Raw genomic sequence first — 27,772 nt, 5'->3', positions numbered from 1 at the left:
CAGAAGTTTGGGCTTTCCCAAAGGGGTTATGGGAAAACCTGAACAAGCTTTTTGGCTAACCTATTACAACTATTGTTTATACCACTTTGCAATTTTCGTCATTGTTATTTTGCACTTGATTTTTGTACATGATTCGCTTTAGTTTTTCTATTTATTTGGTCTCAGGAGGTGCGTCTTTTAAAAACCCATGAAATATTTGAAGGAAATGAGAAGTCATAGTGCTTCACTTGATGATTTTTATCTCATGCTTAATAGACCTCATGCTTTTATATTGTCTTTAACTGGAGAGATCAAGTTTTCTTTATTTCATTTTGCTTTTCCCTATTAAAAGGAAAGATGTTTCATTTTAAGTGGTATATCAAGTTGTATTAGCAAATTTTATATTATAATTGTTTTTATCTGTTCATATAATCAGAGATGAGAATTAGTACTGGTAGCCTCTCAGGTGGCACAAGTTGTAAAGAACCTGACTGTCAATGCAGGAGACACAAGAGACTTGGATTCAGTCCCTGGGTTGGGAAGATCCCCTGGAGGAGGAAATGGCAGTATTCTTACCTGGAGAATTCCATGGACAGAGGAGCCTGGCAGGCTACAGTCCATGGGATTGCAAAGAGTCGGACATGACTGAGCACACACGTGCACACACACACACACACACACATGAGAGTAAAACCAACAGCTCTCAAAAGGCTGGCAACTCCCTACATTCTGTATCAGTTTGCAGATTTTGTTGAAAACATCTAGAATTTTAGCTTCCCTTTCCTTATGAAAGCTAATGATAATTTCTTTAAGCTTTGCTATCACTTATCAGTCATATTTAGACTCAGTAGTTTTACTTGCCTTTTGCACCTCATTATTTTTGTGTCTCACATGCTCCCTTTTTGGGATATATTTTTATTTGTTGGACCTTTTCTTCAGGTAATTATTTCAGAAATGGTTTCAATATTATAAAATGTTTGAATGTTTACATGTCCAAAATTTTTTTATATTATATTTATTTATTTGTTTTATTTGTGGCCATACCATGACACAGGGGGGATCTTAGTTTCTGGACCAGGGATTGAATTCATGCCCCACTGCAGTGCAAGCATGAAGTCTTAACCATTGGACTGCCAGGGAAGCCCCCCAGATATCTATATTTTGATCTTATATTTGAATTCTAGTTTATCTGGTGTAGAATAATACTTTAAAAATCATTTCCTATTGAATTTTTGAAGGCTTTACTTGACTATTATCTATCATTTATAAGCATTGTGTATGGGAAGATTTATTCTAAATTGAGTCTGATTCTTTATAATTTCCTTTTAACTTTCTAGAGCATTTTAGGCTTTTTTTTTGTTTTCCTTGATGTTCTCACATTTCACAAAATTTTGAGAGTGTCGGTCTTTTCTCTTTAATCCTGCTTAGAACTTGGTGGGTACTTTGGATCTTTCATCATTATAGGAAAAATTTATTCCATTTCCTTTGCTTATTAATACATTTGATTATTTTTCTCTCTCCTTGAAACTCCTGTGATAAAGTTGCTAGAATTTCTAGAATTATTGTCCATATCATTCAACTTTGTTTACAGTTTTTATCATTATTATTTTGTACTCTATTCTTGTGGAAACCCTGTTCCCCCTGAATCTTCCTGATAAAATAAGTCAACCTGCAGGCAAAGCTATTTTATTACTCAGCATATCTGTTTATTAAAAGCATTTTTGCAACCACATTCTTAACTACCAAAAACTTTTCATCTTTCCATTAACTTTTTATTTGGTTAAATTTATCTGATGATGTTCTATTTAACATTTTTTCTGTTTTTAATTCTTCAGGGATTAGTTCTATGATTTTTAAGTTAGATGTTTGTTATGCTATTGAAGTTCCTCAAATAGCTTTTAAGTCTTGAAATTTTGTTCATATCTGTGAGTCTTTATATATTTTCTGGAGTGTATTTCCTCACCTAAGTGTGAATATGCAATGTTTGCTCAAGTTATGTGATCCTTATTGGAAATGGGTATGTAAAGAAGGGAGTGGGTGATAAGTAGTCAAGGGACTTTCCACTGATGTCTTTGAGTGATTTCTTTCCTTGACTTGAGGATTCCTCAGTATTTGTTATTCCTTTTTTTATCTACTGTCTGCCGGCCTGCATTCTCTCTGGGAGTAAATGGTGTCAGAACTCCTGGCACAAAGAAAAGAGCTCTTGAAAAACCATTGGAATCCCTCTACTCTTTTCTAAGATAAGACCAGCTCCCTATTCTTTTCTTTATTTGCCCTGCTTCCTTGTCTTGATGTGGCCTTTCCGTAGATCTTCTGAGAAAAGGCTCTAAGGAATTGCTTATTTTTCTGCTCATATGATGATGAATTTTGACACAGAGATACTCTCTTTCATCGTTTGTCATGATCATGAATTCCAGCCCTTTGAAAATCTGATATCTTCAATTTCACTACTAATATGTGGTCATCTCTGAGGAATTGAGTTATTTTTTAGTTGGGATTTCCATCAAAAACTTAGATATTTATCAGTATTAAGGCTGATAAGTTTTTGTTTAAATATCTACTGACAGGCCAAAGTGCAATGATGGTAAAACAATATTTATTCAAAAGTTCAAAGACTCATTGCATGTTTGGTGATAAGCCTGCACTTAGTATTTTTAAAAAGTCTTTAGATTTTAAACTTTCAGTTGCCCTCATGTGAAGCACACCAATGGAACTCTTCGTAGTTCTGGTGACCTGTCTTTCTTTTTTGATTTTCCTTTTTCTGTGGAATCAGAGGCATGCCAAAGGGAAGCTGCCACCTGGGCCCACTCCTCTCCCAGTTGTTGGAAATATTTTCCAGATAAATACTAAGAATGTCAGCAAATCCATAAGCAAGGCAAGTATGAGTGATTTTCTTCCAGTTGTTTGCCATGAGTAAGTAAGACAGCCCTATGTCTTGTCCCAGTTTGTTTTCTTGACACCAGTTTTTTTTTTAATTAAAATTTTTTGGTATGCTTAGCCTTTTATTTTAAATTACCAGAATTAGCTCCTATGGAACCCATTTATGCTGGCAAATCAACCAACTCTTGTTACTGCAGACACCGTGTTTTTAAAGAGTGGTTTTAAAGGGAATTGCCCAGTGAATACCCAGACATGATTTTATCATTTAGTTATTATTCATTTTTAAAAATGGAAGTGTAATTGATGTACAATATTATATGCTACAGATGTACAGTATAGTGATTCACAATTTTAAAGGTTATACTTCATTTATAGTTACTATAAAATATAGGTGATATTCCCTATCTTTTCTCTGTTGTATATTCTTACTTCCTTTGTTATAGAATAATTCACTGTAAGTGTGTGGGTTTATTTTTGGGTGCTCTATTGTGTTCCATAGATGTGTCTGTTTTTGTACCAGTATCATACTTTTTTGGTTAATATAGTTGTATAGTATATTGTGAGGTCAGGGAGTCTGATTCCTCCAGTTCAGTTTTTTTTCTGCACCCCCTCAAGATTCCTTTGACTATTTGCAGTGTTTTGTGTTTCCATATAACTTTAAAATTATTTATTCTAGTTCTGTGAAAAATGTCATTGGTATTTTGATAGAACTGCAATCTGCAGATTGCCTTAGTATGATCATTTTATATATGATTTCTTCTAACTCAAAAACACAGTTTATCTTTCCATCTGTTTCTGTCACTTTCAATTTCTTTCATCATTGTTTTATAATTTTCTGAGACAGGTCTGTTATTTCCTTATGTAGGTTTATTCCTAGTTTTTTTTTTTTTGGATGCAGTGGTAAATAAGATTGTTTCCTTAACTTCTCTTTCTGGGGGGCAATCCTAAGATGGCAGAGGAATAGGACAGGGAGACCACTTTCTCCCCCACAAATTCATGGAAAGAACATTTGAATGCTGAGCAAATTCCACAAAACAACTTCTGAATGTTGGCCGAGGATATCAGGCACCCAGAAAGGCAGCCCACTGTCTTCAAAAGGAGGTAGGACAAAATATAAAAAATAAAAAGAGAGACAAAAGAGATAGGGATGGAGATGCATCTTGGGAAGGGAGTCTTAAAAAAGAGAGAAGCTTCCAAACACCAGGAAACACTCTCACTGGTGGGTCTGTGGCAAGCCTTGGAATCTCAGAGGGCAACATAACCGGGAGGAAAAATAAATAAATAAATAAATAAATAAATAAAACCCACAGATTAGGTGCCTAATGGCAACTCCCAGCGGAGAAGCAGCCCAGACGCTCGAATCTGCCACTAGCAAGTGGGGACTGGACAGGGAGGTGCAGGCTGCATTGCTTAGGGTAAGGACCGGGCCTGAATGCCCCAAGGGCAATCTGAGGGAACTAACATGAGATAGGAACCCAAACTGTGGGATAGCTATCCCGCAAAAAGCCCTAACATAAGACACTGCCAGGCCCACTCACAGAACAAAGGACTGAGCAGAGCTAGCCAGCTGCTGACTGGCCCATCGCCCGCTAGAGACACGTAGGCGATGGCAGCCAGAGCCAGAAGGGGACAATTGTGGCCCCAGAGAGGCATCCTCTACCAAACTGCAAGCAGGCTTCATTGCTAACCAAGACTTCTAGGGATTCTGGATGGTTGACTTCCACTGGGAGTGTTTCAGCCAGAGATCAGCTCCCTAGAAGAGACACACGGCACACTTGAGAAGGCATGCCCATTGTACACCCAGGAAAGAGTGGCTGGGGAGGTGATAAGATGCAGCCTCCAACTGGGGGCGACTGTGCTTGCCAAGCACCTGGTCACCTGAGCTGCTTGGACCTGGGAAGGGCACAAAATGCAGGTCCAACCAAGTCTGTGCCTTTGTGGAGTACCCAAGAACCTGAACCTGAGCTGCTTAGACCTGACAAGTGCATGCAACCCAGGGCCCGCCTCAGACAGTTCCTGGCAGAGCAACCTAGAGCCTGAGCAGTGTAGACTGGGAAAGCACACACGCTGTGAGTTGGGGTAAGCCCAGTGTGGCAGACACTGCAAGCACTCCCCACACATGCCAGTGATATTTGTTAGCAATGTTCCTCCCTCCCCACAGCAGTACTGAACAAGTGAGCCTAAAAAAAGTGACCACCACCGCCCCCTTGTGTCAGGGTGGAAATTAGACACTGAAGAGACCAGCAAACAGAAGAAGCTAAAATAAACAGAGGGAACCGCTTTGGAAGTGACTGACAGGTGCAATAGATTAAAACCCTATAGTTAGCACTGACTACATAGGAAGGGGCCTATAGATCTTGAGAAGTATAAGCCAGACCAAGGAACTATCTGATAATGAACTGACCCCACACTGTCCACAAAAGCTCCAGAGAAAGTCCTAGATATATTTTTACTAATTATCATTAAAAAAATTTTTTTTAAAATTTTAAGTCCTCTATTACTGCTTTAATTTTCATTTTTATAACCTACTGCTGCTGCTAAGTCGCTTCAGTCATGTCCGACTCTGTGCGACCCCATGGACGGCAGCCCACCAGGCTCTGCTGTCCCTGGGATTCTCCAGGCAAGAACACTGGAGTGGGTTGCTATTTCCCTCTCCATTGCGTGAAAGTGAAAAGTGAAAGTGAAGTCACTCAGTCGCGTCTGATTCGTAGTGACCCCATGGACTACAGCCTACCAGGCTCCTCATCCATGGGATTTTCTAGGCAAGAGTACTGGAGTGGCTTGCCATTGCCTTCTCCACATTTATAACCTACTATTACCTTGCCAAGAAAAAAAAAAAAAAAGACCCTATTTTTAAACAAACTTCATGTATATATATATATATACTTTATAATTTTTGTGACTTTGTTTTTTAAATATTGTATTTTTGAGAATCTAACCTCTACTCTAGATTTTTAATCTTTGCTTTTTGGTATTTGTTATCAATTTTATACCTTTAAGAACCCAATCTGCAGCACTCGTTTTTACCTGGGAGCGAGATTACCAGCTTGATTGCTCTCTACCCCTTTTGACTGCTTTTTCTCCACCAGGTCACCTCTATCTCCTCCCTTCCCCTTCTCTTCTCTACCCAACTCTGTGAATCTCTTTGTGTGTTCCAGGCTGTGGAGAATACTTCAGTTCAGTTCAGTTCAGCCGCTCAGTTGTGTCTGACTGTTTGCAACCCCATGAATCGCAGCACGCCAGGCCTCTCTGTCCATCATCAACTCCCAGAGTTTACTCAAACTCATGTCCATTGAGTCAGTGATTCAATCCAGCAATCTCATCCTCTGTTGTCCCCTTCTCCTCCTGCCCCCAATCCCTCCTAGCATCAGGGTCTTTTCCAATGAGTCAGCTTTTCTCATGAAGTGGCCAGAGTATTGGAGTTTCAGCTTTAGCATCAGTCCTTCCAATGAACACCCAGGACTGATCTCCTCTAGAATGGACTGGTTGGATCTCCTTGTAGTCCAAGGGACTCTCAAGAGTCTTCTCCAACACCACAGTTCAAAAGCATCAATTCTTCAGCACTCAGCTTTCTTCACAGTCCAACTCTCACATCCATACATGACCACTGGAAAAACCATTAGCCTTGACTAGATGGACCTTTGATGGCAAAGTAATGTCTCTGCTTTTGAATATGCTATCTAGGTTGGTCATAACTTTCCTTCCAAGGAGTAAGTGTCTTTTAATTTCATGGCTGCAATCACCATCTGCAGTGATTTTGGAGCCCCCGAAAATAAAGTCTGACACTGTTTCCACTGTTTCCCCATCTATTTCCTGTGAAGTGATGGGACCAGATGCCATGATCTTAGTTAGGGAACTAATTACTGGCTGGATCTGTCTCCTTTTGATTCCCCCTTTTATCCTCTTGGCCACCTCTGTCTCCTTCCTTCCTCTTCTCTTCTCTGTGTAACTCCGTGAACATCTATGAGGGATCCAGACTGTGGGGAGCACATAGGGAAGTGATTACTGGCTAGCTTGCTCTCTTCCCTTCTGATTCCCCCGCTTCTCTTCCTTGTCACCTCTATCTCCCTCTTTCCTCTTCTCTTCTCCATTTAACTCTATGTATCTCTCTGGGTGTACCTCACTGTGGAGAAACTTTTCATCATTAACCTAGATGTTTTATCATCGGTGCTGTATAGATGGAGAAATCTTGAAGCTAGTGTAAAAATAAGTCTGGAAACCAGAGGCAGGAGGCTTAAGTCCAAATCCTGAGAACACCAGAGAACTCCTGACTCCAGGGAACATTAATCAATAGGAACTCATCAAAAGCCTCCATACCTACACTGAAATCAAGCACCATCCAAGGGCCAACAAGTTCCAGAGCAAGACATACCAAGCAAATTCTCCAGCAACACAGGAACATAGCCCTGAGCTTCAATATACAGGCTGTCCAAAGTCACACCAAACCCACTGACATCTCAAAACTCAGTACTGGACACTTCATTGCACTCCAGAGAGAAGAAATCCAGCTCCACCCACCAGAACACCGACACAAGCTTCCCTAACCAGGAAACCTTGACAAGCCACCAGTCCAACCTCACCCAGAGCAAGGAGCCTTCACAATAAAGAGGAACCACAAACTGCCAGGATACGGAAAGGCCACTCCAAACATAGCAATATAAACAAGAGGAAAAGGCAGAGAAATATTCAGCAGGTAAAGGAACAGGATAAATGCCCACAAAACCAAACAAAAGAGGAAGAGATAGGGAATCTACCTGATAAAGAATTCCGTATAATGATAGTGAAAATGATCCAAAATCTTGAAAACAAAATGGAGTTACAGATACATAGCCTGAAGACAAGGATTGAGAAGATGCAAGAAAGGTTTAACAAGGACCTAGAAGAAATAAAAAAGAGTCAATATATAATGAATAGTGCAATGAATGAGATAAACAGCACTCTGGAGGGAACCAACAGTAGAATAACGGAGGCAGAAGATAGGATAAGTGAGGTAGAAGATAGAATGGTAGAAATAAATGAATCAGAGAGGAAAAAAGAAAAACGAATTAAAAGAAATGAGGACAATCTCATTTGTTAATGTTAAATGTCCCAACATTCGAATCATAGGAGTCCCAGAAGAAGAAGACAAAAAGAAAGACCATGAGAAAACACTTGAGGAGATAATAGTTGAAAACTTCCTTAAAACGGGGAAGGAAGTCAAGTCCAAGAAACCCAGAGAGTCCCAAACAGGATAAACCCAAGGCGAAACACCCCAAGACACATATTAGTCAAATTAACAAAGATCAAACACAAAGAACAAATATTAAAAGCAGCAAGGGAAAAACAACAAATAACACACAAGGGGATTCTCATAAGGATAACAGCTGATCTTTCAATAGAAAATCTTCAGGCCAGAAGGGAATGGCAGGACATACTTAAAGTGATGAAAATAACCTACAGCCCAGATTACTGTACCCAGCAAGGATCTCATTCAAATACGAAGGAGAAATCAAAAGCTTTACAGACAAGCAAAAGCTAAGAGAATTCAGCATTACCAAACCAGCTCTCCAACAAATGCTAAAGGATCTTCTCTAGACAGGAAACACAGAAAGGATGTATAAACTCAAACCCACAACAACAAAGTAATAGCAACGGGATCATACTTATCAATAATTACCTTAAACATAAATGGGTTGAATGCCCCAACCAAAAGACAAATACTGGCTGAATGGATACAACAACAAGACCCCTATATATGTTGTCTACAAGAGACCCACCTCAAAATAAGGGACCCATACAGACTGAAAGTGGAGGGCTGGAAAAAGATATTCCACGCAAATAGAGACCAAAAGAAAGCAGGAGTAGCAGTACTCATATCAGATAAAATAGACTTTAAAACAAAGGCTGTGAAAAGAGACAAAGAAGGACACTACATAATGATCAAAGGATCAATACAAGAAGATATAACAATTATAAATATATATGCAGCCAACAAGTGAGCACCACAATATGTAAGACAAATGCTAGCAAGTATGAAAGGGGAAATTAACAATATCACAATAATAGTGGGAGACTTTAATACCCCACTCACACCTATGGATAGATCAACTAAACAGAAAATTAACTAGGAAACACAAACTTTAAATGATACAATAGACCAGCTAGACCTAATTGATATCTATAGGACATTTTACCCCAAAACAATGAATTTCACCTTTTTCTCAAGTGCACATGGAACCTTCTCCAGGATAGATCACATCCTGGGCCATAAATACAGCCTTGGTAATTTCAAAAAAATGAAATCATCCCAAGCATCTTTTCTGACCACAATGTGGTAAGATTAGATGTCAATTACAGGAGAAAAACTATTAAAAATTCTAACATATGGAAGCTGAACAACACGCGGCTGAATAACCAACAAATCACAGAAGAGATCAAAAAAGAAATAAAAATGTGAATAGAAATGAGTGAAAATGAAAGCACAGCAACCCCAAACCTGTGGGACACTGTAAAAGCAGAGCTAAGGGGAAGGTTCATAGCAATACAAGCTTACCTCAAGAAACAAGAAAAGAGGCAAATAACTAACCTAACTCTACACCTAAAGCAACTTGAAAAGGAAGAAATGAACTCCAGGGTTAGTAGAAGGAAAGAAATCTTAAAAATTAGGGCAGAAATAAATGCAAAAGAAACAAAGGAGACCATAGCAAACCCCAAAGCTGTTTTTTTGAGAAGATAAATAAAATTGACAAACCATTAGCCAGACTTATCAAGAAACAAAGGGAGAAGAATCCAATCAACAAAATTAGAAATGAAAATGGAGAGATCACAACAGACAACACAGAAATACAAAGGATCATAACAGACTACTATCAGCAATTATATGCCAATAAAATGGACAACTTGGAGAAATGGACCAATTCTTAGAAAAGTATAACTTTCCAAAACTGAACCAGGAAGAAATAGAAAATCTTAACAGACCCATCAGAAGCATGGAAATTGAAACTGTAATCATAAATCTTCCAGCACACAAAAGCCCAGGTTGAGATAGTTTTACAGCTGAATTCTACCAATAATTTAGAGAAGAGCTAACACCTATCCTACTCAACCTCTTCCAGAAACTTGCAGAGAAAGGTAAACTTCCAAACTCATTCTATGAGGCCACCATCACACTAATACCAAAACCAGACAAATATGCCACACAAAAAAAGAAAACTACAGGCCAATATCACTGATGAATACAAAAATCCTTAACAAAATTCTTGCAAACAGAATCCAACAACATATTAAAAAGATCATACATCATGACCAAGTTGGCTTTATCCCAGGGATGCAAGGATTCTTTAATATCCACAAATCAATCAGTGTAATACACCACATTAACAAATTGAAAGATAAAAACCTTATGATTATCTCAGAAGATGCAGAGAAAGCCTTTGACAAAATTCAACATCCATTTATGATAAAAACCCTGCAGAAAGCAGGAATAGAAGGAACATACCTCAACACAATAAAAGCTATATATGACAAACCCACAGCAAACATTATCATCAGTGGTGAAAAATTGAAAGCATTTCCCCTAAAGTCAGGAACAAGACAAGGGTGCTCACTTTCACCACTACTACTCAACATAGTTTTGGACGTTTTGGCCACAGCAGTCAGAAAGGAAAAATAAAGAAATCCAGATGGGAAAAGAAGTAAAACTCTCACTGTTTGCAGATGACATGATCCTCTACATAGAAAACCCTGAAGACTCCTCCAGTAAGTTACTAGAGCTAATCAATGAACATAGTAAAGTTGCAGGATATAAAATTAACATGCAGAAATCTCTTGCATCCCTATACACTAACAATCTGCCTCCTTAGCGCAGTGGGCAGCGCGTCAGTCTCCTATACACTAACAATGAGGAAACAGGAAGAGAAATTAAGGAAACAATTCCACTCACCGTTGCAAAGAAAAGAATAAAATACTTAGGAATAAATCTACCTAGAGAAACAAAAGACATATACAAAAAACTATAAAACACTGATGAAAGAAGTCATAGAGGACACAGACAGATGCAGAAATATACCATGTTCATGGATCGGAAGAATCAATATAGTGAAAATGAGTATACTACCCAAAGCAATCTATAGATTCAATGGAATCCCTATCAAGCTACCAATGGTATTTTTCACAGAGCTAGAACAAATAATTTCACAATTTGTATGGAAGTACAAAAAGCCTCAAATAGCCAAAGCAATCTTGAGAAAGAAGAATGGAACTGGAGGAATCAACCTACCTGACTTCAGGCTCTACTACAAAGCCACAGTCATCAAGACAGTATGGTACTGGCACAAAGACAGAAATATAGATCAATGGAAGAAAATAGAAAGCCCAGAGATAAATCCACGCACCTATGGACACCTTAACTTCGACAAAGGGGGCAAAAATATACAATGGAGAAAAGACAATCTCTTTAACATGTGGTGCCTGGAAAACTGGTCAACCACTTGTAAAAGAATGAAACTAGAACATTTTCTAACACCTTACACAAAAATAAACTCAAAATGGATTAAAGATCTAAATGTAAGACCAGAAACTATAAAACTCCTAGAGGAAAACATAGGCAAAACACTCTCTGACATAAACCACAGAAGGATCCTCTATGACTCGCCTCCCAGAATATTGGAAATAAAAACAGGAATAAACAAATGGGACCTAATTAAACTTAAATGCTTTTGCACAATGAAGGAAACTATAAGCAAGGTGAAAAGACAGCCTTCAGAATGGGAGAAAATAATAGCAAACGAGGCAACTGACAAAGAATTAATCTAAAAAATATTCAAGCAACTCCTGCAGCTCAATTCCAGAAAAATAAACGACCCAATCAAAAAAATGGGCCAAAGAACCAAACAGACATTTTTCCGAAGAAAACATACAGATGGTTAACAAACACATGAACAGGTGCTGAACATCACTCATTATCAAAGAAATGCAAATCAAAACCACAATGAGGTACCATTTCATGCCAGTCAGAATGGCTGCTATCCAAAAGTCTACAAGCAATAAATGCTGGAGAGGGTGTGGAGAAGAGGGAACCTTTTCTTACACTGTTGGTGGAAATGCAAACTAGTACAGCCACTATGGAGAACAGTGTGGAGATTCCCTAAAAAACTGGAAATAGAACTGCCATATGACCCAACAGTCCCACTACTGGGAATACACACTGAGGAAACCAGAATTGAAAGAAACACGTGTACCCCAATATTCATTGCAGCACTGTTTATAGTAGCCAGGACATGGAAGCAACCTAGATGTCCATCAACAGACTAATGGATAAGAAAGCAGGGTACGTATACACAATGGAATATTATTCAGCCATCAAAAGAACATGTTTGAATCAGTTCTAATGAGGTGGATGAAACTGGAGCCTATTATACGGAGTGAAGTAAGCCAGAAAGAAAAACACCAATACAGTATACTAATGCATATAGTGGAATTTAGAAAGATGATAACAATAACCCTATATCCAGTTCAGTTCAGTTCAGTTCAGTCACTCAGTCATCTCTGACTCTCTGCGATCCCATGAACTGCAGCACGCCAGGCCTCCCTGTCCATCACCAACTCCCTGTCCATTATCCAAACTCATATCCATTGAGTCCGTCATGCCATCCAACCATCTCATCCTCTGTCGTCCCCTTCTCCTCCTGCCTTCAATCTTTCCCAGCATCGGGGTCTTTTCAAATGAGTCAGCTCTTCCCATCAGGTGGCCAAAGTATTGGAGTTTCAGCTTCAATATCAGTCCTACCAATGAACACTCAGGACTGATTTCCTTTAGGATGGACTGGTTAGATCTCCTTGCAGTCCAAGGGACTCTCAAGAGTCTTCTCCAACACCACAGTTCAAAAGCATCAATTTTTCGGTGCTCAGCTTTCGTTGTAGTCCAACTCTCACATCCATACATGACTACTGGAAAAACCATAGCCTTGACTAGATGGACCATTGTTGGCAAAGTAATGTCTCTGCTTTTTAATATGCTATCTAGGTTGGTCATAACTTTCCTTCCAAGAAGTAAGCTTCTTTTTATTTCATGGCTGCAAACACCATCTGCAGTGATTTTGGAGCCCCCCAAAATAAAGTCTGACACTGTTTCCACTGTTTCCCCATCTATTTCCCATGAAGTGATGGGACCGCATGCCATGATCTTAGTTTTCTGAATGTTGAGGTTTAAGTCAACTTTTTCACTCTCTTCTTTCACTTTCTTCAAGAGGCTCTTTAGTTCTTCTTCACTTTCTGTCATAAGGGTGGTGTCATCTGCATATCTGAGGTTATTGATATTTCTCATGGCAATCTTGATTCCAGCTTGGGCTTCCTCCAGCCCAGCATTTCTCATGATGTACTCTGCATATAAGTTAAATAAGCAGGGTGACAATATACAGCCTTGATATACTCCTTTTCCTATTTGGAACCAGTCTGTTGTTCCATGTCCAGTTCTAACTGTTACTTCCTGACCTGCATACAGGTTTCTCAAGAGGCGGATCAGGTGGGGTCTGGTATTCCCATCCCTTTCAGAATTTTCCACAGATTCTTGTGATCCACACAGTCAAAGGCTTTAGCTTAGTCAATAAAGCAGAAATAGATGTTTTTCTGGAACCCTCTTGCTTTTTCGATGATCCAGCAGATGTTCCAATTTGATCTCTGGTTCCTCTGCCTTTTCTAAAACCAGCTTGAACATCTGGAAGTTCGTGGTTCACGTATTGCTGAAACCTAGCTTGGAGAATTTTGAGCATTTCTTTACTAGCATATGAAATGAATGCAACTGTGCGGTAGTTTGAGCATTCTTTGGCATTGCCTGTTTTTGGGATTGGAAAGAAAGCTGACCTTTTCCTGTCCTGTGGCCACTGCTGAATATTGTGACATAGGTTCCCTTTATAGTAATTATCCTTTGGTAATTTTAATGGCAATGAAAATTTCTTTAAGTAAAAAATCTACTCATTTACAGAGTGACAAAACTAAAATTTTCCAAAAAGTAGACTGAAATCAAGGAAATAAGTAAAACCGAATTTAGGAAAATTCAGTTTCTATTATCTCAACAAATGAATGAATAATGCTTCTACTCTTAGCTATTTAATAGAGCAATAACTCTAAATCTTGAAGGAATTATCTGAAATCAGGCTTCTCTGAGACAATTAGTTGTCAGAGTACTGCCCAATGAAACTCCTTTCTTTGTGTTTGGATCTGGTTTTGAAGATTGTGTTAGCACTCCAGAATATGCAGTTGTTAAATCACAGCCTTGGTTAAGTTTTTTCTTTTTTTTTCTGGTTAAGTTTTAAAAATATCTCTTGATTTTAATTTCCATGTCTTTAAAATGTAAATAAGAATTATTTTGCACAGGTTATTTGAGTATATTATATGTTCAACAAGTTACTAAATGCCTAATTTTATCAGGGCTTCCCTGGTGGCTCAGATGGTAAAGAGTCTGCCTGCAGTGTAGGAGACTTGGGTTCGATCCCTGGGTTGGGAAGATCCCCTGGAGAAGGAAATGGAAACCCACTCCAGTATTCTTGCCTGGAAAATCCCATGGATGGAGCCTGGCAGGCTACACTTCATGGGGTTGCAAAGAGCCTGACATGACTGAGCAACTTCACATTTTTAATTTCAATAATAAGTATGTTAGATTTTGGGATTTTCAAAGATGAATGAAAAAAAAACAACCCTAATGTTATGGAATTCACCATCTAGATGATAGGTGTGTATTTATGGAACAATCATGCACATAAATGTATGGATGCATCATGCTGCACTTAGTTGCCCAGCTGTGTCCAACTCTTTGTGACCCCATGGACTGCAGCCTGCCAGGCTCCTCTGTCCATGGGTATTCTCCAGGTAAGAATACTGGAGTGCATTGCCATGTACTTTTCCAGGGGATCTTCCCAACCCAGGGACTGAACCCAGGTCAAAACATACAATGTGGTGTTGTGGTTTAGTTGCCAAGTTATGTCTGACTCTTTTGCAACCCCATGGACTGTAGGCCCCCAGGCTCATCTTCATGGGTTTTCCCTGGCAAGAATACTGGAGTGGGTTGCCATTTCCTTCTCCAGGGGATCTCCCCAACCCAGGGATCGAAACCACATCTCCTGCCTTGCAGGCAGATTCTTTACCACCCAACACCAGGCTTGTATTTATGAAACAATCATGCAAGTAAACATATGGATACAAAACAAGTAATAGAAACACAGTCGAAACAGGCAGTGTAACTTGAAGAATTAGGGGTAAGAGGGGTAGTTAGCAGAAGTTTCTCTGAGGAAGTGAAATTAGAGCTGATATCAAGACCATCCCCAAGAAAAAGAAATGCAAAAAGGCAAAATGGCTGTCTGAGGAGGCCTTACAAATAGCTGTGAAAAGAAGAGAAGTGAAAAGCAAAGGAGAAAAGGAAAGATATAAGCATCTGAATGTAGAGTTCTAAAGAATAGCAAGAAGAGATAAGAAAGCCTTCCTCAGAGATCAATGCAAAGAAATAGAGAAAAACAGAATGGAAAAGACTAGAGATCTCTTCAAGAAAATTAGAGATACCAAGGGAACATTTCATGTGAAGATGGGCTCGATAAAGGACAGAAATGGTATGGACCTAACAGAAGCAGAAGATATTAAGAAGAGGTGGCAAGAATACACAGAACTGTACAAAAAAGATCTTCACGACCCTGATAATCACGATGGTGTGATCACTCACCTAGAGCCAGACATCCTGGAATGTGAAGTCAAGTGGGCCTTAGAAAGCATCACTACAAACAAAGCTAGTGGAGGTGATGGAATTCCAGTTGAGATATTTCAAATCTTAAAAGATGATGCTGTGAAAGTGCTGTGCTCAATATGCCAGCAAATTTGGAAAACTCAGCAGTGGCCTCAGGACTGGAAAAGGTCAGTTTTCATTCCAATCCCAAAGAAAGGCAATGCCAAAGAATGCTCAAACTACCGCACAATTGCACTCATCTCACATGCTGGTAAAGTAATGCTCAAAATTCTCCAAGCTAGGCTTCAGCAATACATGAACCATGAACTTCCAGATGTTCAAGCTGGTTTTAGAAAAGGCAGAGGAACCAGGGATCAAATTGCCAACATCTGCTGGATCATCAAAAAACAAGAGAGTTCCAGAAAAACATCTATTTCTGCTTTATTGACTATGCCAAAGCCTTTGACTGTGTGGATCACAAGAAACTGTGGAAAATTCTGAAAGGGATGGGAATACCAGACCACCTGACTTGCCTCTTGAGAAACCTAAATGCAGGTCAGGAAGCAACAGTTAGAACTGGACATGGAACAACAGACTGGTTTCAAATAGGAAAAGGAGTATATCAAGGCTGTATATTGTCACCCTGCTTATTTAACTTATATGCAGAGTACATCATGAGAAACGCTGGGCTGGATTAAGCACAAGCTGGAATCAAGATTGCTTGGAGAAATACCAATAACATCAGATATGCAGATGACACCACCCTTATGGCAGAAAGTGAAGAAGAGCTAAAGAGCCTCTTGATGAAAGTGAAAGTGGAGAGTGAAAACGTTGACTTAAACCTCAACATTCAGAAAACTATGATCATGGCATGCGGTCCCATCACTTCATGGGAAATAGATGGGGAAACAGTGGAAATAGTGTCAGACTTTATTTGGGGGAGGGGGGGCTCCAAAATCACTGCAGATGGTGACTGCAGCCATGAAATAAGGAAAATAAGACTGTAACCTGGTAAAGTGCTTGTTTGTTCCATTCTTTTTTAATTTGGAGATTAATTATGTTTGGAGTCCCTGACATAAGACTAGTCTGGTTATAGCTCCAAGAGTAAGTAAAAACATGTTCTGAGATAAGTTTGGAGATGTAAACAGGAGTCAGAACATTGGTCTTTAGCATCAAATCAGTGTGATGTATCTCAACATTTGCTTTGTGAAAAAATCAGTCTGGTTGCTGTATGGAGAATAAATTGTAAGGTAGCAGAAGGAGTGAAATATTGGACAAGCTGAAAGACTGTAAGCCCTATATCATGTTTTACATTGAATAAGTTGCCATGATAGAAAGACCTCACTCACATCACTACACAGGGAAGCTGGAAAATGTTTATGACTATGTCCTTATGTATTATGAAAGCTTAGAGGTCTCTGGTGCTAAAAATATGTGGAGAATGGATAATGAGGAATGATTTTTAGTTTGCATGTGGGGGAGATAAGCACCTTTCCTTAAACCAGAGGAGAAATGTATTATTTATTATAACTATAAGAAAGAAGAGGAATTTTGGTGTAATTATAGATTTGGCAGAAAAAAGCTTAACAGAACAATATAGAATTCATACTATAGCCTCTGTCACATAGTAGCAGCTGAATAAGGGATTACTATTGATGGTGATGATAATAATAACAGTATTACTAATCATATAATGGTAATTACCATTGGAAATATGTGATTTCATACTAAATTACTGGTTCTAGAAGTTGAAGTTTTTTATAATGGATGAATGAATATTGAAGTGTATCTTATGAAAATTAAAAGTATTTCCCACATTATCTATTTTTTCAGTTTTGAAATGCTCACTGTTCTTACATCTCCTGTTCCTTTTCCAGCTAGCAGAAGATTATGGTCCTGTGTTCACTTTGTATTTTGGCATGAAGCCCACTGTGGTGTTGCATGGATATGAAGCAGTGAAGCAAGTCCTAATTGATCAGAGTGAGGAATTTTCTGCCAGAGGCAGTTTACCAGCAGCAGACAACATCAACCAGGGATTAGGTATGTTTTTATTTGAGGAGTGTGGGAATTGTAGGTTGGAAAGATTCAAAAAGGCTAAAGAATTGAGAAATTATAGGTACTTGGAGAAGTTTACAACGACATCGTAATTCCCACATTTCTCTATAAAGAATCGTTGTTATTGTTTAGTCACTAAGCTGTGTCCGACTCTGTCATTACCCCATGGACTGTAGCCATCAAGGCTCCTCTTCCATGAGATTTTCCAGGAAAGAATACTAGAGTGGATTGTCATTTCCTTGTCCAGAGGATCTTCCTGACCCAGGGATCGAATTCTTGGACCTGTGTCTCCTGCATTGACAGGCAGATTCTTTATCCCTGAGTCACCTGGGAAGCATGAAGGATCATCAATCCATGTTTAAAATTATGAACGTGACACAGTATCTCTACAAAGCTTTAAATGCAGTGAAAGCAAACCATCTAATCACTAATGTTCCATTAATTTGCAATTAAGCGATGCTCATTTTAAATTATGGACAGTTAAGATAATGAACATTTAAAAAGTAGAGTAAGATAATGAGCATTTTAAAAAGCCAGAAAGAAAAACACCAATAGAGTATACTAATGCATATATATAGAATTTAGAAAGATGGTAACAATAACCCTGTATACGAGACAGCAAAAGAGACACTGATGTATAGAACAGTCTTGTGGACTCTGTGGGAGAGGGAGAGGGTGGGATGATTTGGGAGAATGGCATTGAAACATGAATAACATCATATATGAAATGAATCACCAGTCCAGGTTCGATGCACGATACTGGATGCTTGGGGCTGGTGCACTGGGATGACTCAGAGGGATGGTACAGGGAGGGAAGAAGGAGGAGGGTTCAGGATGGGAAACATGTGTATACCTGTGTCGGATTCATGTTGATATATGGCAAAACCAACACAATATTGTAAAGTTTTAAAAAAAAAAAAAACCTAAAAAAAAAAAAATCACATTCGGAAAAAAAAAAAAAAAAGTACAGACATTGCTTTGCTTAACAAAGGTCCATCTAGTCAAGGCTATAGTTTTCCCAGTAGTCATGTATGGATGTGAGAGTTGGACTATAAAGAAAGCTGAATGCCAAAGAATTGATGCTTTTGAACTGTGGTGTTGGAGAAGACTGTTGAAAGTCCCTTGGACTGCAAGGAGATCCAACCAGTCCATCCTTAAGGAGATCAGTCCTGTGTATTCATTGGAGGGACTGATGCTGAAGCTGAAGCTCCAATACTTTGGCCACCTAATGAGAGGAACTGACTCAATGGAAAAGACCCTGATGCCGGGAAAGATTGAGGGCAGGGGGAGAAGGGGACGACAGAGGATGAAATGGTTGGATGGCATCACCGACTCAACGGACATGAGTTTGACTAAACTCCAGAAGTTGGTGATGGACAGGGAGGCCTGGGGTGCTGCATTCCATGGGGTCACAAAGAGTCAGACACGACTGAGCGACTGAACTGAACTGAAGATAATGAAAGAGAAAGAGAAGGGAGGGAAATGACTAAATTGTCCTATTAATCAAACATTTTGCTTTCTGGCCAAAGTCATGGATGCTAAGAAACATTTTTGGAAACATGCATAGTATGCACAGAACCAATAAGGGTTTGGAATATTTCCAAGCTTGCCTTTAATTTTCTATTCTTAAAAAAAAAAAAAAAAACAACAACACAGGAAATATTTGTACTCAGCAGAATACAAAGCATAAAGCACAAAAAACTCTGAAAAGAGGATCATTAAGAAACATTGTTAAGTATCAATTGGAGTATTAATTAGAGATGATATTAGGAAAAGCTTTTTAAATTGAGTCCTTGAATTGTCTTTCATCTGTTTTTGTAGCTGGGCCTAATACCAGACAGTCCTCTGGCCAGTCAATGGGTTCCTACAAAAAGAAACAAGGCCTGAATAGGATCCTTTCCTCCTCTATGTTGTTCTTTAACGTCTTTTTGGACAAGTTCCTTTTGAGCATTGTCTTTTCCCCTGATCTCTTCTTGAGTCTGGAAGTCTGATGTTGAACTTCCTTGGTGTTAAGACCATATTTCATGGATGAGATTTAACAAATAAGGAAAAATGTTAAAATGAAAAGAGCTGTGACTGTGTCCCCTATTTGAAGAATGGATTTTCTTGAACTTCCTTCTAAATGCACAAGTACTGTTTCTCCCTCTCTTGAGAACTGACTCCTTTTGTTGTTTCTTCTACAATTCACTCACAATGCACAAGCTGGTTCTAAAACCTAGAACTGCCTTACGATTTAGCAATCCCACTGCTGGGCATACACACTGAGGAAACCAGAATTGAAAGAGACACGTGTACCCCAATGTTCATCGCAGCACTGTTTATAATAGCCAGGACATGGAAGCAACCTAGATGCCCATCAGCAGATGAATGGATAAGAAAGCTGTGGTACATATACACAATGGAGTATTACTCAGCCATTAAAAAGAATACATTTGAATCAGTTCTAATGAGATGGATGAAACTGGAACCTATTATACAGAATGAAGTAAGCCAGAAAGAAAAACACCAATACAGTATACTAATGCATATATATGGAATTTAGAAAGATGGTAACAATAATCCTGTGTACGAGACAGCAAAAGAGACACTGATGTATAGATCAGTCTTATGGACTCTGCGGGAGAGGGGAAGGGTGGGGAGATTTGGGAGAATGGCCTTGAAACATGTATAATATCATGTATGAAATGAGTCGCCAGTCCAGGTTCGATGCACGATACTGGATGCTTTGGGCTGGTGCACTGGGACGACCCAGAGGGAGGGTATGGGAAGGGAGGAGGGAGGAGGGTTCAGGATGGGGAACACAGGTATACCTGTGGCAGATTCATTTCGATATTTGGCAAAACTAATACAATATTGTAAAGTTTAAAAATAAAATAAAATTAAAAAAAAAATAAAACCTTAACCTATAACTTGGACTCCATGGATTGTTAGCTGAGTCATCATAGAGCAAGCATTTGCCTCTATGATCTTTCGCATCCTCATCAATAAAATGGAGACAAAATACTTGGTTCACAGAATTGAATTGATTTTTGTAGGAGCTAATGGATGAGGAAGAGTGTAGTAATACGTAAAACCAAGAGTCTTCACAGTACAACACTAAACTGGGTTAAGAGAGGAGGAGGCAGGTGAAATTGGGCTCAGTGGGAATTCCTGAGGCTGCCACCATTATATTTAACCCCTGTTAGGTGTCATTATCACTTCCTGTTTTAAAGACTAAGCTGTAATTCATAGTAATGGATTTTTCTTCTCTATTTTTTGGTCAATATAGGAATTGTTTTCAGCAATGGAGAAAAATGGAAGCAAACTCGGCGTTTCTCCCTCATGGTTTTGAGGAATATGGGGATGGGGAAGAGGACTATTGAACACAGAATTCAAGAGGAAGCCTTATGTTTGGTGGAAGCATTAAAAAAAACCAATGGTGGGTATTTCTTTATGTAATTAGCAGTAACTGCTTGGGCAGACCAAATGCTATTACAAGTAGACTACAGAGAGATAATGGCTCAAATACAACAGAAGTTGACTTCCTGCTCACATGACGGTAGCAGGAGGGGAAGTTGCTGGTATAATGGCCTTTTCAAGCACCTGGTTTCCAGGGCCTTTGATGCTTTCAGCACATGGTTGCCTTCCTGTGGCTCCCAGAGTTCATCTCTTTGAATGGTAGTGGGGATAGTAAAGAAGAAAGAAAAGAGCAAGTAGTGTTTTTAATAGGTTAGATATGGCAGTGGCACACAAAAGTTCTTTCATATCCCATGGGCTATAACTGAGTCACAGGGCCACACCTTACTGTATAAGGAGCTGGAAAATGTGGTTAGCTGTGTGCACAGGAAGAAGAGGAGAACATGGATTGTGGTAATCTGCTAGTAACTTGAAAGACTAAGTTCTCAAGTTCTTGAGAACTTTTTGCAACTTCTTGAGAAGCATTGCAAATATTTTGCAACATATACATGTCATGTCATTATGCTACAGCATCTTAAACTTGTACAGTCCTGTCTATCAGTGATATTTTATTAAAACTGAACCAAAATTAGTGGTTCAGGTGTGGACTTTGCACCAAATCCTTCTCTGAGTAGGCCTGTATTACAGCTCCTCTGTGGGTGTGAAGGGAGGGAGCTTCAGCAGCACACATCTGCTCAGTGTACACGTGTGTGGATGCCCATGCAGGACAGGAAGAGGGGATAAGAGAGAAAGGGGTGAGTAGGAGACTTGACAGGGAAGGAGAAAGATAAGGATCTTAACACATATGTGCTTTTGTAAACCATAGTGCTTAATTTTTGAAGAACATGAACTTAATAACACTATATTCTAAACAATGACTCACCATCATGTTTTTTTTTTTTTTACTAATGTTATATTATGGTCCAGATGGGTTTTCTCCCTCATTTTTTTGTGTTACTCATATAAATAATGCAATTATTACAAATATTTCCATGATTTGGGTTTCTTCTTTTGAGTAAGTTTCTCAAGATGGCAGTAGAGTGTCAATGAACATCATTTGGACTTTTGGTGCATATTATCTAGGAATGGGTGGAAGATCTGGCAGAAGAAGAAAACAAGGCTCATCCTGCATAGATTATTCTCTACCCTTTTGTTCAAACTTAGCATATTAAATAAATATTTTCACATGCTTAATTTTAAAATGTTTATCACGAATATTATTAACAAAATAGAATAGTAGTTCATTATTTTGGATGTTCCATAGTTTATTTTAGGCAACATAGATTGATTTCAGTTTTTTGTTGTTAATAATATTAAACAATGCAATCTATACTAATCATTGAACATCCCCGATTACTTTCTAGAGTAAAATTTTGGAAATGCAATGAATAAATCAGTAAATATTGGGTTTTAGCAAGTTGCTGTTGTTTTTCAGTCACTAAGTCATACCTGACTCTTTGTGACTCCATGGACCACAGCACACCAGGCTTCCCTGTTTTTCAATAGCCCTAAGAGTTTGCTTAAACTCATGTACATTAAGTTGGTGATGCCTTCCAACCATCCCATCCTCTGTCACCCCCTTGTTGTCCTGCCCTGAATCTTTCCCAGCATCAGAGTCTTTTCCAATGATTTGGCTATTACCATGAAGTGGCCAAAGTACTGGAGCTTCAGCTTCAGTGTCAGTCTTTCCATTGAATATTCAGGGTTGATTTCCTTTCGTATTGACTTGTTTGATCTCCTTGCTATCTGAGGGACTCTCAAGAGTCTTTTCCAGGACCACAATTGGAAAGTATCAATTTTTTGGCACTCAGCTTTCTTTATGATCCAACTCTCACATTCATTCATGACTATGGAAAACCCATAGTTTTGACTAGATAGATCTTTGCAGCAAACTGATGTCTCTACTTTTTAATATATTATCTAGGTTTGTCATAGCTTTTCTTTCAAGGAGCAAGTATCTTTTAAACAGCTTATTATTAACTGGTTCAATTTTCCCATAGTGAATATGACCTTCTCTCAGCTTCCTTGCCTATGATCACCCAGACTCTGCTTGATTCCACCTAACTATGGAGACCTCATCATCTTGGGGTAGCCCAGTTTGTCACTGGTTAACTAACTGTTATAAGTTTATTTCACATGTTGAGCAGAATCTTTTTTCTTGTAATTTCTACTTTTTGATCCCTACTAAGTTTTTTAATTCTGAAGTAAAGTGTTGTGGTAGTAGTCACCAGGCAGAGGCAGGATGGATTTCCCACTGAAAATTTAGTATAACTGTTGAGGTTGGTAGTGGTTCACACTACCAACATCTCAATATTGATTGTTGATATTGGTAGATACACACATCTCAATAGGATATGAAAAGTTATATTACTCACATAATGAGGCTTTCTGTGTAGGACACAGTGGCTAGAAAACCAACCCAAAATTGCCTGGAGAAAGCCGGAAAAGGATTCAGTTCAGTTCAGTTGCTCAGTTGTGTCCGACTCTTTGCAACCCCATAAATCGCAGCACGCCAAGCCTCCCTGTCCATCACCAACTCCTGGAGTTCACCCAGACTCACGTCCATTGAGTCAGTGATGCCATCCGGCCATCTCATCCTCTGTCGTCCCCTTCTCCTCCTGCCCCCAATCCCTCCCAGCATCAGAGTCTTTTCCAATGAGTCAACTCTTCACATGAGGTGGCCAAAGTACTGGAGTTTCAGCTTTAGCATCATTCCTTCCAAAGAAATCCCAGGGCTGATCTCCTTCAGAATGGACTGGTTGGATCTCCTTGTAGTCCAAGGGACTCTCAAGAGTCTTCTCCAACACCACAGCTCAAAAGCATCAATTCTTCAGCGCTCAGCCTTCTTCACAGTCCAACTCTCACATCCATACATGACCACAGGAAAAACCATAGCCTTGACTAGATGAACTTTTGTTGGCAAAGTAATGTCTCTGCTTTTGAATACGCTATCTAGGTTGGTCATAACTTTTCTTCCAAGAAGTAAGCGTCTTTTAATTTCATGGCTGCAAACACCATCTGCAGTGATTTTGGAGCCCCCCAAAATAAAGTCTGACACTGTTTCCACTGCTTCCCCATCTATTTCCCATGAAGTGATGGGACCGGATGCCATGATCTTCGTTTTCTGAATGTTGAGCTTTAAGCCAACTTTTTCACTCTTTAGGTCATTGATCACACCATCGTGATTATCTGGGTCGTGAAGATCTTTTTTGTATAGTTCTTCTGTGTATTCTTGCCACCTCTTCTTAATATCTTCTGCTTCTGTTAGGTCCATACCATTTCTGTCCTTTATCGAGCCCATCTTTGCATGAAATGTTCCCTTGGTATCTCTAATTTTCTTGAAGAGATCTCTAGTCTTTCCCATTCTGTTCTTTTCCTCTATTTCTTTGCATTGATCATTGAAGAAGGCTTTCTTATCTCTTCTTGTTATTCTTTGGAAGTCTGCATTCAGATGCTTATATCTTTCCTTTTCTCCTTTGCTTTTCACTTCTCTTCTTTTCACAGCTATTTGTAAGGCCTCCCCACACAGCCATTTTGCTTTTTGCATTTCTTTTCCATGGGGTAGTCTTGATCCCTGTCTCCTATACAATGTCACGAACCTCATTCCATAGTTCATCAGGCACTCTATCTATCAGATCTAGGCCCTTAAATCTATTTCTCACTTCCACTGTATAATCATAAGGGATTTGATTTAGGTCATACCTGAATGGTCTAGTGGTTTTCCCTACTTTCTTCAATTTAAGTCTGAATTTGGCAATAAGGAGTTCATGATTGGAGCCACAGTCAGCTCCTGGTCTTATTTTTGCTGACTGTATAGAGCTTCTCCATCTTTGGCTGCAAAGAATATAATAAATCTGATTTTGGTGTTGACCATCTGGTGATGTCCAGGTGTAGAGTCTTCTCTTGTGTTGTTGGAAGAGGGTGTTTGTTATGACCAGTGCATTTTCTTGGCAAAACTCTATTAGTCTTTGCCTGCTTCATTCCGTATTCCAAGGCCAAATTTGCGTGTTACTCCAGGTGTTTCTTGACTTCCTACTTTTGCATTCCAGTCCCCTATAATGAAAAGGACATCTTTTTAGGTGTTAGTTCTAAAAGGTCTTGTAGGTCTTCATAGAACCGTTCAACTTCAGCTTCTTCAGCGTTACTGGTTGGGGCATAGACTTGGATTACTGTGATATTGAATGGTTTGCCTTGGAAACGAACAGAGATCATTCTGTCATTTTTGACATTGCATCCAAGTACTGCATTTCAGACTCTCTTGTTGACCATGATGGCCACTCCATTTCTTCTGAGGGATTCCTGCCCACAGTTGTAGATATAATGGTCATCTTAGTTAAATTCACCCATTCCAGTCCATTTGAGTTCGCTGATTCCTAGAATGTCGACATTCACTCTTGCCATGTCTTACTAGACCACTTCCAATTTGCCTTGATTCATGGACCTGACATTCCAGGTTCCTATGCAATATTGCTCTTTATGGAAAAGGATACCGGCTTGAAATTTTTACGGTGGTTAGAGGGTGGAGTTCCAATGTATACACCAGGGTTTGTGTGGTTTAAACTTACTGCTTGTGTCAAAGAAGCAATCACATCAATTATTCCAGGTGTGAGCAGAAGAAGAAAAAGTAAGGCTTAAAAGTTGTCAGGAGTCAAAAAACAAAAAATGGTGTAATATTCTTTATTTTATATTGTTAACCTGCTTATAGTTCAATTCAGTTCAGTTGCTCAGTCATATCCGACTCTTTGCAACACCATGGACTGCAGCACATCAGGCTTCCCTGTCCTTCACCAACTCCCAGAGCTTGCTCAAACTCATGTCCATCAAGTTGGTGATGCCATCAAACCATCTCATCCTCTGTTGTCCCCTTCTTCTCCTGCCTTCAATCTTTCCCATGATCAGGGTCTTTTCAAACAACTCAGCTCTTCCCATCAGGTGACCAAAGTAATGAAGTCTCAGCTTCATAATAGGTCCTTCCAATGAATACTCAGGACTGATTTCCTTTAGGATGGACTGGTTGGATCTCCTTGCTGTTCAAGGGACTCTCAAGAGTCTTCTACATCACAGTTCAAAAGCATCAGTTCTTCAGCACTCAGCTTTCTTTATAGTCCAACTCTCACATCCATACATGACTACTGGAAAAACCATAGCTTTGACTAGATGGACCTCTGTTGGCAAAGTTATGTCTCTGCTTTTTAATATGTTCTCTAGGTTGGTCATACTTTTCTTCCAAGGAGCAAGTGTCTTTTAATTTCATGGCTGCAGTCACCATCTGCATTGATTTTAGAGCCCAAGAAAATAAAGTTTGTTACTGTTTCCATTGTTTCCCTATCTATTTGCCATGAAGACCAAATTTGGATTTGAAGTCCAAATCATGGGACCAGATGCCATGATCTTAATTTTCTGAATGTTGAGTTTTAAGCCAACATTTTTACTCTCTTCTTTCACTTTCATCAAGAGGCTCTTTAGATCTTCTTCACTTTATGCCATAAGGATGGTGTTATCTGTATATCTGAGGTTTTTAATATTTCTCCTGGTGATCTTGATTCCAGCTTGAGCTTCATCCAGCCTGGCGTTTTGCATGATATAATCTGCACATAAATTAAATAAGCAGGGTGACAATATACAGCCTTGATGTACTCTTTTTCCAATTTGGAACCAGTCTGTATTCTATGTGTAGTTCTAACTGTTGCTTCTTGACCTGCCTACAGATTTCTCAGGAGGCAGGTCAGGTGGGGTCTGGTATTCCCATCTCTTTCAGAATTTTCCACAGTTTTTTTTGTGATCCACACAGTAAAAGGCTTTGGTGTAGTCAATAAAGCAGAAGTTAATATTTTCCCGGAACTCTCTTACTTTTTCTATGATCCAATGGATGTTGGCAATTTGACCTCTGGTTGCTCTGCCTTTTCTAAAACCAGCTTGAACATCTGGAAGTTTGTGGTTCACATGCTGTTGAAGACTGTCTTGGAGAATTTTGAGCATTACTTTGCAGCGTGTTAGATGAGTGTAACTGTGTGGTAGTTTGAACATTCTTTGGCATTGCCTTTCTTTGGGATTGGAATGAAAACTGACTTTTTCCTGTCCTGTGGCCACTGTTGAGTTTTCCAAACTTGCTGGCATATTGAGTATAGCACTTTCACAGCATCATCTTTTAGGATTTGAAATTGCTCAACTGAAATTCCATCACTTCCACTAGCTTTCTTTGTAGTGATGTTTCTTAAGACCCACTTGACTTCACATCCAGGATGTCTGGCTCTAGGTGGGTGACTACACCATCGTGGTTATCTGGGTTTTTAAGATCCTTTTGTATAGTTCTTCTGTGTATTCTTGCCACCTCTTCTTTATATCTTCTGCTTTTGTTAGGTCTGTACCATTTCTGTCCTTTATTGTGACCATCTTTGCATGAAATGTTCCCTTTTTATCTCTAATTTTCCTGAAGAGATCTCTAGTCTTCAATCCCTCTCATTATTTTCTTCTGAGAGAAACACACACTCAACCTTTTGCAATGCATTTTGCAAAATATGATTTCAATTCTCCCCAGTCTCCTTACCTTCTTGTTATATTGGTCAATTTCTTCTGGGTATTTTGAAGAATGTCAATAGCAAGAGCTAAATTTTATAGTTTTAAAAACATTTCAAAATGATCTCCTCCTTGTGTATTACCTTGTGGCTTTAATTGGAGAATGATATAAATGGGAGAATAATTGGGAGAAATTTAATAAATAAATTACACTGGATT

The 27,772-nt window shown here is 39.1% G+C and overlaps 1 protein-coding gene across 2 annotated transcripts in view; it reads left to right on the top strand.

The window, feature by feature from the left end:
- Positions 1-27,772, top strand: part of LOC109553150 (cytochrome P450 2C21-like) — a 92,460-nt gene that overhangs the window by 25,411 nt on the left and 39,277 nt on the right. The window contains exons 1-3 of one of the 2 annotated variants that reach the window (XM_070780514.1): positions 2,661-2,854; positions 17,425-17,587; positions 20,871-21,020. In XM_070780514.1, coding sequence (XP_070636615.1) covers positions 2,687-2,854; positions 17,425-17,587; positions 20,871-21,020 — 481 coding nt within the window. In that variant the 5' untranslated portion in view covers positions 2,661-2,686. Of the gene's footprint in view, positions 1-2,660; positions 2,855-17,424; positions 17,588-20,870; positions 21,021-27,772 lie in introns of those variants that run through there. The other variant, XM_070780515.1, reaches the window with a different exon arrangement.

Source organism: Bos indicus, chromosome 26, assembly GCF_029378745.1.
Source record: "Bos indicus isolate NIAB-ARS_2022 breed Sahiwal x Tharparkar chromosome 26, NIAB-ARS_B.indTharparkar_mat_pri_1.0, whole genome shotgun sequence".
NCBI lineage: Eukaryota > Metazoa > Chordata > Mammalia > Artiodactyla > Bovidae > Bos > Bos indicus.
Note: the sequence above shows the minus strand (reverse complement) of the source record. Positions and strands in the feature narration are given on the sequence as shown.